This window comes from Ctenopharyngodon idella, chromosome 23 (assembly GCF_019924925.1).
Source record: "Ctenopharyngodon idella isolate HZGC_01 chromosome 23, HZGC01, whole genome shotgun sequence".
Lineage (NCBI taxonomy): Eukaryota > Metazoa > Chordata > Actinopteri > Cypriniformes > Xenocyprididae > Ctenopharyngodon > Ctenopharyngodon idella.
In genome coordinates this window covers 16877707-16895943 of record NC_067242.1, presented here as the reverse complement: position 1 = coordinate 16895943, position 18237 = coordinate 16877707, and the positions used below count along the sequence as shown (strand labels likewise).

The following is an 18237-nucleotide window of genomic DNA, read 5'->3' as shown; positions in this document are numbered from 1 at the left end:
ATTAAATACAATTTACATTAAGGTTCCATTTATTAACATTTGCTAACTACATTAGTTTACATGAAACAAAAATGGAAAATACTTCTAAAGCATTCATTAATCTTACAGTAGTTAAAGTTAATTTACACATTTACAAATACATTATTAAAATCAAATATCAAATAAAATGTGTTAAATGTGTTAATATTTAATAAACCTGAGCTAAAATGAAATAAGTTTTATTGACTATTTAATAATTCTAATAACCATTTTTATTAATTAATATTCACAAATATTAATAAATACTGTAACAAATGTACTGTTAATTGTTAGATAATGCATTATGCATAATAAAATTAAAATTTAAAATAAATTAATTTCATATTTAATGATTTTATATAAATGTAATATTTAATCATACACCACTATTAATAAAATAATATTAACAATAAAAAATATTTAACAGTACTAACCTGTGTAAAATACCATATTTAAAAAATAAAATAATTTCTTTTTTTACACAGTAGATATGAATGCTGACTTTGTTCATTAATTTTTTTTTATTAAATTAATACTATACATAATAGTTATACAGTAAGAAATAACATTAAAGAAGGAAATCAGGCAGAGAGGATATATATATATATATATATATATATATATATATATATATATTTATTTTATATATACTGTATATACAGTCAAACCTAAATGTATTCAGACACCTTGAACATTTCATTCATTATTACAGTTTATTCACTATAGTTTAAACAAATGGTAGCAAAATACGACAAGAAAAAATGTATCTTAATTATGTCAGATAACACTTAAGCAAAACATGGTCAGGTCAAAGTGTCTGAATAATTTTTGGTTCCAAATTTTTATACATTTTACTGGTAGTCCACTGTATGAAGAATTTTTGGGTATAATATGTCACAGTTTACTTTATTTTGCTATCCTCACTTACATAAATGAACTATAGTGTCCTGCACCCACTAGTAAAAATATATCAAAAATATCAAAAAATGTCTGAATAATTTTTGGTTTGACTGTATATATAATAAAATAATTCATATTTGCTGAAAACCGGTGTTTGCAAGGAAGTCACACTCAGATGTGTTTACAAAACTGGAGCTGGAAGTGTATAGTTTGCCAGGACTCAGAACTTTTTTTTAACTTTCTGGAAAAACAGATCATAGTGCCAAATGTTCCTCACATGTGTCTGTTTTCTTTGAAACACTGGCCCAAACAAAGTTCATATTTCCTCAGCTTTCCTGTTTACACCCCTCGCCGAAGAAACAATGTCTCCTCAAGGACAACATTGTGAAACACCTGTGACGCAAACTACAATGCCTTCCAAGCAATAATACATTTGCATAGCTCCTTCCAAACAGTAATATTTTGTATTATGAAGTTCCACAATGTCCTTTTTAATTTATTAAAATGAAGCAATGTGTACCGCACATGCAATCCTACTGTAATACACTACTACAGGCTCTAGCGATCTTCTGATCCCTCATTATGCAATACATTTCTCACCTCATGTAACCCTATTCCACATCCTACTCATTCAAACTCTTTCTCTCTTTCTCCTGTTCCCTTCACCTCTGCTCTTATCAGGAGACAGCAGTGCTGTGCAGAGGCTGGTGGCTTTGGCTCTGAGCAGTGATGCATCTGTCTGCCAGAGACCTTGGTGAAATATTCCCCTTTACCAGACAATATGTGACTAAGACACTCAGTCTGCGCATATTAAAATTAAGCTGACAGATGGGACAGACCACGTCTGACGCTCATTAAAACACCCATTTGCAGAGAAAATGAACTCGTAAAGCTGTGCGGTTGTGCTGACAAAGAACACTGTGGATATGTTCATAAGCCAGTGACATTTTGGAGTGGGTTTGTCATTATTTGGAAAACGCAGATTCATTGTAAGTTTAACAATGTCATTTTCTTGAAACACACAAAGGAGGAATTGAGAATGTGCCCGCTAATAGTGTTGTTTTTTTGCACGTTATCTGTTTTTTTAGCTCCTGAAAGAAAAGAAAATAGGAATGGTATCGATATGGGTTTCCTCATTCAATTTGATTAGATTCACAAGCTCTTGATTAGTTTAGATTCCAATTTCAATTTCATTTGATTCAACTCTGATTAATTTGTCCATTTTGCTTACATATTGAAGAAGTTCTTTCTATAATGTTGTAAACTTGTCACACTGACTAGTCTGATTCACTACAAAAGAACCAGTTCATAAGAGTCATTTGTGAATCGAACTACACTGCTTGTGCTCTTAGTGTTTTGATTCACTAAAAATAATTGGTTGATATGAGTAATTTGTTTGTGAATCTGGCTACACTGGTTGTGCTGTATATTCTGATTCACTAAAAGAAACTAGTCTGGTTCATAAGAATCATTTGTTCGAGAATCATCCAAGATGATGCATTTATTTAACCGAAAAAACAAAGTGTGGATTGTTGGTCACTTCATGCACTCAAATATCGCAGCTTTAATTATGTAGCGGAGGGGGAGGGGCTTTCAGACTCCGATGTAGAATGACAAAATAACCTTATAAAACTCATACACTACACGGCTGAGTACATAGTGCATAAGTACATAGTGTATAAGTGCATATTGTTTAGGGTTGTCAAAAGTACTGATTTCAGTACCAAGTCGGTACTGAAATTTTAAAAATGTGACTATACCAGCATTTCCCCCTGGCATTTTGCATTTTTCCCTTCAGCATTTCCCCCTAGCAATGGCATTGGCCATTGTGTTCACGCACTCAACAGACATGTCTGTGATTGCATACCCAGATACACACAGGAGTGTTTGAAAGCAGGCATCTATCAGCGGATCCGTCTATCAGTGGATATATTAGGGCTCCGCTGATAGACACCTGCTTTCAAACGCTCCCATGTGTATCTGTGTTCCGGTGAAGAGCGTCAAAAATGTCTATTTACAACATGTTTTTGAAGCGTTGATCATTGTAGCCAATCACAGACATATCTGTTGAGTACGTGAACACAATGGCCAAACAGGTGTTTAAGAATCCGCTCAACAGCACTCAAAATGCTAGGGGGAAATGCTGGTATCATCACATTTTTAAAATTTAAGTACCGACTTGGTACCGAAGTTGGTAATTTTGACAACCCTAATAGTGTATAGTGCGACATTTGGGACGCAACTTAGTCATTCTTTATGTTTTGATTCACTAAATACACTGGTCTTGCTGTACTTTTTGATTCACTAAATGAACCAGTTCATAAGAGTCATTTTTTCATGAACTGGGATACAATCAAAGTTGAGATTCACTAAAACGAACCTGTTTTTATAAGCCATTTGTTTGTGAATCGGGGTATAATGGATGTGCTGTATGGTTTGATTCACTAAAAGGAACCAGTTCATATGAATCTTTTGTTTGTGAATGAGGCCACACTAGACACGCTCAGGGCTTGATATTAACACCTGCCAACCTGCCAAATGCGGGTAGATTTTAGCTGTAGTGGGTAATACAGCCACTCCCACTTTGGCAGGTTGAATATAATTTCAGCCTACAGCCAAATGAAAGGTAGCCAAGCTCGTCATAGCACAAAATTACAATCCAATCATAATTCGTTATCGATTAACTTGCAGTTAGTGAAGGCGGGATAGGCGGAATCGTGCTGAATGACACACAGCAGAAGAGCTCTCTCGCGTGAGCTGTCTCTCTCTCTCTGTCGCACGCGCGATCAGTTCTCTTTGCGCCTGAATAGTCAAATACACGCACACACAGATGTCAAAATGTCCATCGTGTGGAGTATCTCACGTGAATACAGTGGACGCTTAAGTATGGCTTAAGTGGACGTAAACAGGTGGGTAAAAACTTGATATGTGTCAGTACATTACGTCCATGCATTCAGCAGCCCAGTTAAATTCCTGTCTGTCATTAATGTTAATCAAACAACAAAAGAAGTTAAATAAATGTACACATGTTAAATAAACCTACTGTATCTGAAAAAAGAGTTTTTAATTTACTATTGTATTTGTAATTTGCTAATTTGCTTCTTTGCTCTTTTTATATAGCCTAACAAAAATAACTTATTAAAAAAATAAATTATAAAATTTCTCATAGGCCTATTATGGTCATATTGCCCACCTGTACATACCAGCTGATATACCATGTAGTCTTGATTTGGGTGGTCAAACTGCATTTGAAAGTTTGAAAGGGTTTTAAATCTAGCTAAATCAAGTAAAATGACTTAAAATCTAGTAATTTTAGAATGTCAAAATCAACTTTAACCATATAAAATGTAATTTCCTAACAGCAAAATTATGGCCAGTGAAAATGCTGAGTGGCTAGTAACTTTGGAAAAACCACTAGCCACAGTGGCTAGTGAGCAAAGAAGTTAATGTCAAGCCCTGGACACGCTTTATGTTTTAATTCATTAAAAGGACTTTTTGTCATTTGCTCATGAATTGGGCAGGGCTACATTCAATAGAAATACGGGTCTATTTTCAATAAAAATACATTCCTTGACATTATTTCATGGTACATTCTCTTTTTATGTTGTCCATGACCATGGGTGGTAACAGTGGATATTAACAGCACCAACCAAACAGTGCTAAGTTTTGTAAATAATGTGCAATATATAAAAGGCCTAATTTACAAAGAAACAAAGAGTGTTCATGCTAAAAAGATTTCATTTAGATATATAGTGCCTGGTTAAACTGGATTGTCGATGGCCAGTGAATAAGATGCACGTTTTTGCGCTGAAATCTTTCATGCAAATGTGGTTGTTTGGTGAATTTACCCACATATGTAATTGTTTTCTCATTCGTATCATGGTATGCATGAAGTCTACACTAACTTAAACAAAATAATGAATATAACAAACAATAATAGACACTGAGGGGCTGAAAATAATGTGTGCAAGTCATTCTAAAAGTAAACATTTCCTCCAATAATAGCAATAACAGAGCAAACACAATATGCTCTGTGTGGTTTATACACACCCCAGGCATGAATTCCACAAAGATGGACAGTTTTCTCTGCACTGGATCACGCAAGCAGCCGTAGTACTGCACTATACGCTCGTGACGCAGGTTCTTCAACAGCTGAATCTCACACTCCAGTGCATTTACTTCCTGTGGAGTGAGACAAAGAGAAAATTCAGAACGTCTCTTCAGTGCATAAATACTGTCACCATCTGAGTCCGCTTCAAATTTACCTTGCTGGTCTCCTGACAGTCAGGGTCAAAGGGCACCTGCTTGGCCGCCAGCTCACGTCCCGTGTCAACGTCGTAGCAGAGGTAGACCTCGCCGAAAGCGCCCCGACCGAGCAGTTTCCCCTGACGCCAGTTTACCGGAGCCCTTGGGGCTGAGGGTTAGAAGAAACAAACCACGTTAACCTCACCAGCACGCCGCAGACTGTAACTCAAACCAGACAAAATCATACACAGACTAGCTGACGACACAGAGTCAAACCGCAACTGTATTTACAACTGGATGCTATACAGATTTATACTTTCAGATTTATTTGCAACTGCTCCCCTCTCAGGCAATAAACTAAGGTTTACATGAACAGAGAGGCAGACAGTGAGCTATTGGCAGTCGCTGCAAGTTATTCAAAACTAAGTATTACACACCTGAATATCCTTTAAATCAAGGCCGTGTTTTTTTTTTTTACACATTAATACAACGTTTTTTTGTGTGAATCTCTTTTTATGGCTCTCTACAGTACACATTTGCAGCATGACTGATGGCTATCATGAGCCACATACATAATAGCACAGTATGTGTCTGCATTTAATATTTCTGCTATTGTTCTCTAAACATGCTGCATGGATCTAATCATAGATAGATGAACTTTATGTCTGGATGCAGTTAAACTACACCCAAGTTTGAAAACAACCCTCGCCAGACAAGATTTACGCATCTCTCAGATTCATTTACCGCTTACTCTATGACGGACACATTTGCGTCAGCATTTACGATCATCTTAATCAGCTTAGTGTTCCTATAATGATATTTGACATGAAGCTATCTGAATAGTTTATGGAGGATCTGGGGGGAAAAAACCCGCAGGCAGACAGTAGAGAAGAGCATTCATGTTCATCTGTCAAATTCAGGCGCCCATCCTAGATTAATGGAGCTGATTAAAGAACCTGTTTATTCACTGTGTAGTTTTTGTTTGGATCTTTTACCATGTTTTTCACTGTATTGTTGTCTGTTTTTATTTGTGTGTAAAATAAAAAACGTGAAAAAAAAAAAACTGTTAATTTGCTTTAACTGCTTTGATCTATTCAATAAAAGCAGCTTATAAGAGTCATTCATTTCCCGAATTGGGCTACACTAGTCTCGTTGTATGCTTTTGATTTACTAAAATGAACCAGTTCATAGGAGTCATTTGCTTGTGAATATAACTACGCTGCTCGCACTGTATGCTTTTGATTCAATAAAAAGAACCAGCTCATAAGAGTCATCTGTTTGTGAATCGGACTACACTGCTTGTGCTTTTGTTGCCCTAAAAAGAACCAATTCATAAAAGTCATTTGCTTATGAATCAGACTACACTGGTCATGCTGTATGATGTTGATTCCCTAAAAAGTACTGGTTCATAAGAGTCCTTTGCTTGTGAATTGGACTCCACTGGTTGTTCTGTTTGTTGTTGACTCACTAAAAAGAACAGATTCATCAGTCATTTGCTTGTGAATCGGACTTCACTGGTCATGCTGTATGCTTTTTATTAACTAAAAAGAACCAGTTCATAAGAGTCATTTGCTTGTGAAACGGACTACAGTGCTTGCGCTGTATAGTTTTTATTCACTAAAAAGAATCATTTGCTTGTCAGTCCCACTACATTGATCATGTTATGTTTATTTTTGCATGCAGGCCGCAGGGACAACTTTATATAAAGATGTTTTTTGCCATTATATTGTGGTATAGTCTTTTTGTTGTACAATATGATTTCTTTTGCTGCGATTCTATTTATTCAGCCGCATTAGATGGTACACAGAACATGGGTACAGCCCTACATATGAAACACAAAAACACACTAAAATCAGATATTTCTGGTCTGGAGGCAAGCGTGCAAATGTGTTTAATGGGATTTTCTTTTCTAATTGTCTGCATAAATGTCCTCATGTATATGTATGCATGTGCTCTCACATTTAGGACTGTTGCGTTGGCAGTTTTTCTCAGTCCAGCTGATGGTGTGCAGATCTCCACTGTACAGCAAAGTGCTTTCCCCATTATAGCTGCGTGTACGGCTGGACGGGACCAGCTGAAACAGGTTCTCTTGAGGCATAAAGCTTCGAGGGAAAGTCCTCCGACCTGTATACACACACATATTTTATAAATGCACACGATATAAAATACAAATACCCCTTTAGACCTTTTGACCAATAAACTTCTATGACCTTTTGGAGACTTCTCCAGTCATTTGAGAAACTGAATTTATAAAAGCATTTCCTATCTACATATTAGTGTTGTCAAAAGTACCAACTTTTTATACCAAGTCGGTACTGAAATGTTAAAATGTTATGCTTTGAGTGCTGTAGAGCGGATTTGTAAACACCTCTGATTGGCCATTGTGTTCACGCACTCAACAGATACGTCTGTGATTGGCTAAAATAATCAATATCGGGATAATCGGGAGAGTTTGAAAGCACACGAAAGTGTTTGAATTTGAAAGCGCTTTAAAAGCGGAAGCGACTATACACACATGCTTTCAAATACTTCTGTGTGTATCCGTGTAAGCGCTCGGTGAAGATGTCTATTTACAACATGTTTTTGAGGCGCTGATCAGTGTAGCCAATCACAGACATATCTGTTGAGCGCGTGAACACAATGGCCAATCAGAGGTGTTTACGGATCCGCTCAACAGTGCTTAAAGCGTCACATTTTTCAAATTTCAGTACCGACTTAGTACCGAAGTTGGTACTTTTGACAACTTTACCACATTATTATTACTACATTATAACACAATTACGTTAATTTCCATGATTTTCCCCACACCTGGAAATCACACTTTTTTTAAATTGCTTGATATTTCCAGGTTTCCCACCACCGTATCCATGTTTAATAGTGTTTGAAAAGTTTGATTTTCAAATTCCAGCATAGCACGGTGCTAGCAATAGGTTCGACTCCCAGCCAGGGAATGCACATGATACATTATTACCTTGAAAACACTATAATCTGCTTTGGTAAGAGCATCTGCCAAATGCATAAATAACATTCCCCCAAAATGAAGTAAATCTTTGCAGAATTCAGATTCCTGTTCTGAATAATCTCTTTATGCTTTAAGGCACATACAATCAACACGTCACGCCACATGTCTAAACATGCATCTTTATATTCCCTCTCTTCCTCCCTGATTCTCTCTCTCACGCTCTTCTTTTCCTTTGTCTCTCACTTCCTCCATCAACCTTTCCACAATGCAGGAAACTCCTCTCAGTATACTGTTTTGCAATAGTCAGTGTGCCTCATCAGGGGAAACACAAATAAAACACACACACACAGAGACACACATAGACCAACTCTTTAATACAGTACATTCAGTTCTGGGGAAACTCAAATCATACGGGCCAAGTTCATGGCCATGTGCACAGCTTTATGTCTTCTAGATCCGGCCTCCAGCACTGCATGTAATGTAAGGAATATGCTGAAAAGATCAGCACCTGCATAACAGCATCAAATCAGCATAAACTAGCCTTCTAGTCTCTTCAGGAGGGATGAAAAGGGGTTTTGCATTTTGGTATTGGCGGTCTAAAAATGTATGGATCTGGGCTGCAAACCCGTTTGATTCCAAGTAGGAGAATCACCAAGAACACAATCCTCCACACTCACACGATCCAGAGGGATGGTCCACGCAATTAGTGAATTGTGACTTGCTTTGGATAAGAAAGCATCTATTAAATGTTAACCAAAGAATTCATTTACTAATTAGGTGCTCTGAGAATTGAAAAGCTCCAAATACCATAGTGAAGTTTTCGCTCTTAACACCAGTTTTCATGCAGACATTGTGAAAACAAAATGGTGTCATAAGAAACAAAACACATGTGAGGGCAATTATTTAAAACAAATCCAGCAGGCCAAAGCAGACATTACTGACTTTTTTCACATTTTTTTGATCTGTTTGGGGGGAAATATAACAAATTTTAATAACTAATAACAATAACTAACTAAATACATTAATAACAATAATACTTATTATATTTAAGGCTTTAAAAAAAAAAAATAGACAAAACAATAACTAACGGTGAAATAACTGACAGCTGGCGTGCAGATAAGATTAGAAGTCATTAGATTACAACTCTTTTCAGCATCATGAACCTTGGTTATTCATTCAAATGAATTACATTTTACCTCTCCGTTAAAAAGAATAAAATCGAATCATAAGTTTATAAATAATTTCAGAATAATAAATGACATACACGCAGTCACGCAGTCACGCAGTAAATAGAACAGTTACACACACATTGTTCTAAGTGCAGATCTTACCGTCACCGTAGTCTTTACTGCGACTGGACACGTGGAACTGCCGAGGGAAGGTCCCGTGTTTCCCATGACGTCCTGCAGGTGGAGCAGTTAGATACAGGCCGGTTACTTGAATGCTTGACATAAGCTATGATTTACAAACAGGAATTTTCTCCTCATTTACAGAAAATAGCAAATTTGATCAGTAAATTAATAAATTTGATATTAAGGCAATAAGTAACTATGCGTGAAGTCACTGAATAAACAAATCTGTGAGGGAAATCTCAGCAAATCAGATTTTGAGGAGCTCTTTATCTCACACACACACACACACACACACATAAATGAAGTATAAATGTGTATATAAATGTGTATAAATGAAATTAATTTAAATACATTTAAAATAATATACAAGTAACGTACATTAATGTATACTATTATTAAAAATAATTAAATCAAGACATGATGATTTTAATGTATTACTGTGGTTTATTACAGTAGTAAATTGAATCTAGGAGAAAATATGCTTAACTGTCATGTTTGTTTGTTTCTTTCTTTTTTCCTTTTCTTTATTTGTCATGAAAATAATGCAAAATTATTTTAGGACACAAAACAAATATAAACTTTCTGATATGGAGTCATGCTCCAGGGTTTCTGTTTTGAATAATTTATTACAAATAATAATAAATCCTCTCTTTTAAATGGTAAAAAAAAAAAAAGATAACACAAAAAACGGTCATGAAAATGATGTCACAAAAACAAAAATTGTAATGGTCCTCAGACAGGCTTCATTTAGTTTATGCAAAATATAATATGTGGTCATTCAGATTCAAGAAAGAACGAAAGAAAAAACAAAAGAAAGAAAGAAAGAAAGAAAGAAAGAAAGTAAGTGAGTGAGACTAAAAACACCTGCACAAAATGAGAGAGAGAGTTACAGAGTAAGTGTCTGCGTGTAAACACAAGCAGGGGCCCTGACTAGATCACTTGAACATGATCGCTGTGTTCTGATGCCACATGCAATTGAAAGCAGCTGTTGAGCGAGCGACTGCCTCCCCATGTGCTGTTTGCAGCCCGTCTCCCAGGGAGACCCAGTGATTTGCTCTGTTTAGAAGCAGAGCTCAGGGAGGAAAAATCTACTCACAAGACCAAGGAAAAAAAAGGCTGCTCTCTATGGAGCAATCCTCAGTGTTGGGGATCTCAATGCATGTATGAGTGTGTTTGGCCTTCAATGGAAAGACACGTACGATGTCTGTATCATAGGGCTCTTTTTATCCTCTAACAGACTGGGATATAAATGGTCTGCACATAAAAAGGAAAGTTTCCATGAAAAGTGTTTTTGTGCATGTGTGTGTGACCGGCCTCCCTCTGTTGGGGAAGATTACTATCTCATTATCAGGCAGGCCTGCTCTATTTGATCGCCGCTCAAGAGGAAAAACAACAGAGGGAAACCGGGCATGAGCATGAGAGCTGGAGAGAGTGAGAGTGACAGAGCAACGGAGAGACAGAGAATACTAACCAGGGAAGGACATGAGAGAAAATCTCCTTGTTTAACCACTCCAGTAACTTTCAATTTCTCAGCACAGCAGAAGAAAAGGAATGAAAGGGGAAAGAAGAGTGAAAATCTCATTCTCTCCCTGTCGATACAGGTCTATAACTCTGTTCCAAAAACCCAGTGAGCTGCCTACATATGCAGACTTTTCAGGCATCACACTAAAAGAAAAATCAATTTCTTAATCAATATTTTTGTCTTATTTTCTAGTATAAATATTTAAACATCCTTAAACAAAGATAAATTTACTTGAAAACTAAATTGAATATTATATATATATTTATTTAACATAAATTCAACAAAATTTGATGATTTCTGAAGGATCATGTGACACTAAAGAGTAATGGCTGCTGAAAATTCAGCTTTTCCATCAAAGGAATACATTTTATAATATATTTTATAATAATATATTTCAAAATATTACTGTTTTTACTGCATTTTGATCAAATTAATGCAGCCTTGGTGATTTTAAGAGACTTATATACTTTTTTTTTTTTTAAATCGTAATTATTCAAAATGTTTGACCGATAGTGTATATACAAAATATATAAATATTTATATATTTAGAATATCTCTTGAATTAAGTTTAAGTTCTCATAAAAATTTGTTGGATTTATGCAAAAAAAAAAAAAAAAAACTGCCAATTAGGTAAATAATAATGATGATGATAATATTAACACTAACAATTACATTCTCTGAAAATAACCTTAATATTTAATGAAATTGATTCCAAAAAATACAATCCTGCAAAGCATCCCAGAATGGATGAGCAAAATAAATAAGTCGCCAAAGATGGGGAATAAAGCTTATCAATGTTATTAATATTAACTGTAATAAATATAACTGATTTAATACAGAATAATAATGAAAATAAATCTAATCAAAATTAACTTTTTATATTCATAAACTACTACTACTATAAATGTATTTCAAAACAGAAAATATTAAAAATGAAAATAAAAATAAATCTAACTAAAATAGAATAAATGTTATGATTATAATTAATTTAATACAGAAATTAACTGAAATCAGTATTGAGTCAAATCTCCTATGCACTTCGAAAATGAGTTCCTGTCTATGTAGAATGTCAAATCAGTCACTTATTAGGCTCTACTTCTGTTAGGATGCTCCCTTAGAAGGCAGCTGCCTATCTAAGCAGTACACATCAAAGCAGCTCACTAGGTTTGGGAACAAAGGTAGAATCACAGCTGCATTCAACAGGACTTCATTTTGATGCCCCATTAGCAACACAGAGTGACCACAGTCAACAGCTCAAAGGAAGCACCTTTGCTCCTGTCATAGAGAGCCAGCTCTATAACAGAGCAGAGACCATTAAAACAAGTCACAGCTCTGAGAGAAATTCATATTCACTTGCTCATGTCAACCTCACCTTTGTATTCATAGTTGAGGTTCAGGTAATTGTTGTCCCGGTTGCTCTGGGAGAATGGCGGGCTGTGGAAAGACAAGGAGAGAAGGAGGAGAGATGATGGGTTATTTTTGCTTGTTACTCCCCTGTGTGCAGTGGTGAGGTTGGGCCGCACCGTCTGCCTGGCCTACATTCCTGCACCGCACAGTCCCCATTGTGCCAATGTGACCGCCTGCCACCTGTCATTACGTTGAGGATGGAGACTTGAGATTTTCTCTACCCGATACCTGACCCGAGATACCAACGTCTGACCATTCAACACGGTTTTGTAGACTTTTACAATAGCGCAGTGAAAGCGTTAAGTGTCAGTCAAATCTGTATAATGCAGGGACCCAAAAAAGTATTTGAAACATGTAGGCCACCATCTATGTGGCATTTGCAAACAAATGACGCTAAACCTTTTTACTTTATTAGCCATTTTGCTTTTATGTGGTTGTCACGCTATTTTTGAAGTGTGTGAAAATATTTCAGACCCCAGAACAGATATAAGCAACAGGATATAACATCATGCTCAATGGTTTTCGTTCTTTGCCATCACAGAAATAAATTGCAATTTAAAATATACTTAAATAAATTGTAAAAATATCAATTGTAAAAATATTTCCCCATAGTGCACAGTATTTATTTTTGTATTTTTTTTTTTAATAATGCCATTTAGTTTGATATTTTGTTATTTAATTCAAATGCATTTGCATTGCATAGCATAAAATCATGCAATTATTTCCATAAAGGTATATTTTTGTGTTCTAAAGATCTTGGTAATGTTAGTTATACAGAAAACAGATGGGTAATGGCATTAATCATATTTTCCAGGCAAACAAATGACTAAATTCAATCTGCCATCACTTGCTCAGCTGTAGGTAGTTAGAAGCAACATTCAGTTTTTTTCTGTTTTAAATCAATGTAAGCTGTAGCTGGCATTGATTCACAAAACAAAAGCTCTAGCATGTTATATGATGTTGCAAGACTTTTTCTTGAAAATGACAGCTCTTGGGTTTCCTCTTCTAATCAAGACGTGTTGAAAGTCAACATAAATCAGCAATAGCAACCCATTTTATTTGAATAATATGTGATGTGTTTCTGAGTGAAACCTGATAATCAACGAGAAAGAAAAGTAGAGCAGGACTTGATTTGATCCACAAAAAGTATTCTCGTCGCTTCATAACATTAAGGTTGAGCCACTGTAGTCACGTTAGGGGCTGAACGACTTCAGATTTTCAAAGTCAACATTTATGTGATTAAAGTCGAGTCGACTAGTCGATGATGACGTCATTAATGAACAAATAAGGGGCCGTTCACAGAACGTGTTTTTCCATTCCAATGCGCTACTTTTCCATTGTTTTTCTATGTAAATACGTGACATACGGACGTGTATATGATCATAATCATGACACGGTGTTCTAAAAACGTCGCACTCAAGTTCAAATCAGTCCAACTTTTAAAAAACGTGTCTCGAGACCTTGCGTTTTTTCTCTATTCCACTGCTCGCGTTTTTTGAAAGCAAAACGTGAACGACCTCGAGCTGAGGTCTCTCTACTAATAGTGAAGCTGTGTGTTTTAGTTACTAAGAAGAAAATGCTAGAACTTTTCAGTTTCATCCAGATGGTATAATTAAACATATTGGACTATTTTAACGATGTCTTTACTACCTTTCTGGGCCTTGAAATTTGTTATGACGTTGCTGTGTATAGAGAAATCAGATACCGCTCAGATTTCATCAAAAATATCTTAATTTGCGCTCCAAAGATGAACGAAGGTCTTACGGGTTTGGAAAGACGTGAGGGTGAGTAATTAATGACAGAAATTTCATTTTTGGGTGAACTAACTTTGAAATAAAATTCCGATGACGTGTTTACTGGCGTGAGGGCGGGACAATCTATCACTCACATGAGATCACAACAATAGCAAACCACAACCCAATCAATTCCCCATGAACAAATTCAAGTCCCGCCCTACTTTTTTTTTTTGTTTGAGAAGGGGTTTGTCTCGGATATACGTCACATTAGGGAAGAAAAGACTATCGTAACTTGCATTTCATGCTGACTTTAAGATTCAAACAGCCCCGTTTCTACTCGCTCTATAAAAGTCAAGATGTTTAATTAAAAAAACAAAACTCCATTTGAACTCTTACAGGCGTTGGCAATAAAAAAACATCATGAGTTAATGTGCAGAGAGACATAAAGTGATTGTTACTGCCCCGACCCTGTTATCCCTGTCCGACGGTGACGTCAGTACTGAGCGGGGGGATCAGCAAGACCCCGGATAACGGGCACACACACACCCGCAGTGAGGGGAAAAATTTCCATGCACTTGTTTCCTGCCATTGTTCTGAGGGCTAAAAGCCAGATAAGGCTCGTGCAGGTAGCACGGTTTTCCTTTCTCTTTCCCTCTCTCTCTTTCTCACTTTCCTGTCTTTCATTCTTACTCTTTCTCTCCCCTGTGGTTTTTCACACTGCATTATTGACTGACTCATTTTATAACAATAGTGCTCAGGCAACAGAAAACAGAATATTGGTCAGATCAACCCACTCGCTCTCTATCTTTCTCTCTTTCATTCTCTCTCTCCAAGCAGAGCAGAGGCGGCGTGCGATAGCACTGGAATCCAGGCGTCCAGATAAGCGAGCTGTCGCCATGGTGACATCAAGAGCTTCCTGGTTGGCCTTTGTGGTGACCTGATTTAATTTCCTCTCTGGACAGTTGCCATATTTATCAAATATCTTGTCTAACCATAATTATTATAATATACTCTTTAAGGTGAAGTGTGTAATTATCTCATTTTATATGCAGAGACAACAAGTAAGGCATTTTTTAGTTGGATTTCAACTAAATACAAGTAGTGACAATTCTAAAATACATATTACAGTAATGTGACAGTGGCTTGCTTTTTTTGAAACAGTGTCCAATAAGGCTAAATGGGGCTGACTAGTTTTTAGTGGCTATAACACTGAAAAAAAAAAAATCTAATTAAATTGGAAAAACAGATTCTAAAATAAAATACTAAACAAAAAGTCCAATAATAAATTTTAATTTAATATTAGAAACAAAATATTTTATATTATACAACATTTTATAAACCGATTTCATTAAATGGTACCTAAAATTAAAATCGCTCATGGAAACACTTTATTTTCAACCGTCCACTTTATACATTCTACTAACTATAAGTAACTTTGCAACTACCAGTCATTAGAGTATTAGTAGACTGTCTGCTTAATATCTGCTAAAAAAAAAAGAAAAAAAAAAAAGTATGATGAATTGTTTATGATAAATACTAGGCTAATTACTCAAGGCTTTTTTAAGACCAATTAGTAGACTAGGGTCGGTTGCACCAGCTGTGCGTAATTTGCAAGTTTTAGCGTAAAGGGGCACTAAGTTACAACTTGCGCATTACAAAATATTTTGCACCATTAAACTTTGTTGAAATGTAACTACGTATAAGCTAAATTTTTACTTTAGACTCTGTATATAAGACTGCTATTAGGTCATTGAACGTAAATGTCATATTATGTGACTAACAGGGCTGCCCTCGACTCAAAATTTTTCTGGTCAACTATTAGTCATCCATTTTAAGCGATTAGTCGACTTTCAGTTCTTTTTTTGGCTCAAGTTCACAGAGAGAGATGGCAAAAATAGCACCCTGTTTGCTTTCATTATTTTACAAAAGCACGTTTTGTTGTGCACACAAATAAACAGACTCTTCACAGATTCAAAAGATGTATTACTCTTATCTGTATGACCAAAAATGACGGAGTGTTTTAAGTGCAAGTGATCACGCCGGCGCCTCCATGTTAGCTGTCATACAGTTAGTGTGCTTCTATTCAGCTTTCACACTCCGCACAAACACTTGAATAGCTCACATTTTTCTAGGTTAGAGTTAAAGCGAGCTGCCATGTAAAGTTGCTACTACTTACATGTTTCAGATGAAGCCATATTTGAGGTCAATGAATGATGATAGGCAAGCGTTCGGATGTCCAGCTGTTAATGATCTGTCCGTCACGGACTGCATGACTTCGCTATTTCCTGTGGATTTTTTTCCCTGTGACTAAGAGACTAATAAAATTTTGGTTGACTAAGCTTCTCCTCGTCGGCTAACGGTTAGTCGACTATTAGTGGGCAGCCCTAGTGACTACGCATTACTTTATTGAAAGTTTACGTCTTACTAGCTACGTTCTGCCTTAAGAACAAATGGTGTAACCGTAAAAGTACAGAGTTAGATACAAACTAGCTAGTAGGTACTAAACCTCTAGTGTGGAATTTACATTCCAATTTAAGAACTTATGAATGGCTGGTGCAACCCTACCCTGGTCTTTTTTTAAAATATATTCTTCTACCTCCCTAATTCACACAAGTTTATAAAGCGGTGTTTGGCCTACCTGTCCAGTGCTTGGTCCAGTGACTGACAGCTGCTGGAAAGCGACCCATCAGCACTCCCGAATGGCTCCATAATCTACAGACAAAAAAGAAATGACATCATTTCATTGCATTACATTTTTCATTACCATTTGTGCATCTGAACCTTAGCCCTCTACAAGACAGACGTAAGATTTTCCATGAGCCAATGCCCATAATATGTCCAAGCTTCCTTTTATCCAGTCTGTTATAAAGTGCAGTTACACAGAACAGTGACATCTTGTACACTTTAAACAAGTGAAAGTACACGGCGAAAGAACATAAGAGACCATAAAAACTGAGTATTGTTTCTTTTTATTGGACATTTCACAGTTTGTTAAACCAGGGTCATTCTTAATCAGAAACAATCAGGGTCATTCAAAACAAACAGTCATTTGGGATTCATCATAACCCTGGTTTATCTTGTTCCAGATACTTTAATTCAGGTTTTTAAATGTCACACTGTGCATCTGTACACTCTGGATTGCCATGCTTATTTGCCTATGTATGAGGTTTATAATTGTCTGCCTGTTACTAAACAAATTGCCGAAATCTCCTAGTACTGCCTGATTTCATATATATCGGTGGAGAATTTTAAATTCATCACTATCAGTCAATATAAGGTATGTAATATTGGTCAATACAGGATATTTCCCCTATTTTTACATTTAGAGTTATTTTGGTATTTTATGATGCTCAATTAAAAAAAGTTAAAGGGTTAGTTCATCCAAAAATGACTCACCCTCATGTCGTTCCAAACCCTTAAGACTTTCGTTCATCTTCCGAACACGCATGAAGACCTTGTTGATGAAATGAATGTTGATGAGCGATTTCTTTCCCTCTATAGTCAGCTACGCAACTACCACTTTGATGCTTAAGAAGTTCATAAAGAGATCATAAAACTAATCCATATGAGTTGAGAGGTTTAGTCCAAACTTTTTGAAGAGACACGATTGCTTTATATGATGAACAGTTCAAATTTAGGCTTTTATTCACATATAAACATTCATCAACTGGTAAACAGAAGCTCAAGCACGTACGAGAACCAATGAGGTTCGTTCTCGTGTGTTACACAGAACGTTTGAGCTTTAGCAAGAGGTTTGTTTTCGCATATCAAGCAAGTTCAGTGGAGCTTCTGTTTATGTTCACTAATCAATGTTTATATGTGAAGAAAAGCCTAAATTCAATCTGTTCATTATATAAAGTGATTGTGTCTCTTCAGAAAATTTGGACTAAACCACTCAATTCATATGGATTAGTTCTACAATCTCTTTACGAACTTTTTTAAGCTCTCAGATTTTATCAAAACGATTTGTGTTAAGAAGATGAAAGAAAAGTCTTACGGGTTTGGAACGACATGAGGGTGAGTAATTAATGACAGAATTTTAATTTTTAGGTGAACTATGCCTTTAAACCTTTTCTTTTCTTTTTTTCTTTGGGC

The 18237-nt window shown here is 36.0% G+C and overlaps 1 protein-coding gene across 1 annotated transcript in view; it reads right to left on the bottom strand.

Moving 5' to 3' along the window:
* map3k22 (mitogen-activated protein kinase kinase kinase 22) overlaps positions 1-18237 on the bottom strand; it is a 71211-nt gene that overhangs the window by 8624 nt on the left and 44350 nt on the right. Inside the window, exons 10-15 of the mRNA XM_051881729.1 lie at positions 16781-16854; positions 12372-12433; positions 9457-9528; positions 7123-7287; positions 5184-5332; positions 4969-5100 (exon numbers count right to left, since the gene is read on the bottom strand). Of these exons, the coding sequence (XP_051737689.1) occupies positions 4969-5100; positions 5184-5332; positions 7123-7287; positions 9457-9528; positions 12372-12433; positions 16781-16854 (654 nt within the window). The remainder of the gene's footprint in view (positions 1-4968; positions 5101-5183; positions 5333-7122; positions 7288-9456; positions 9529-12371; positions 12434-16780; positions 16855-18237) is intronic.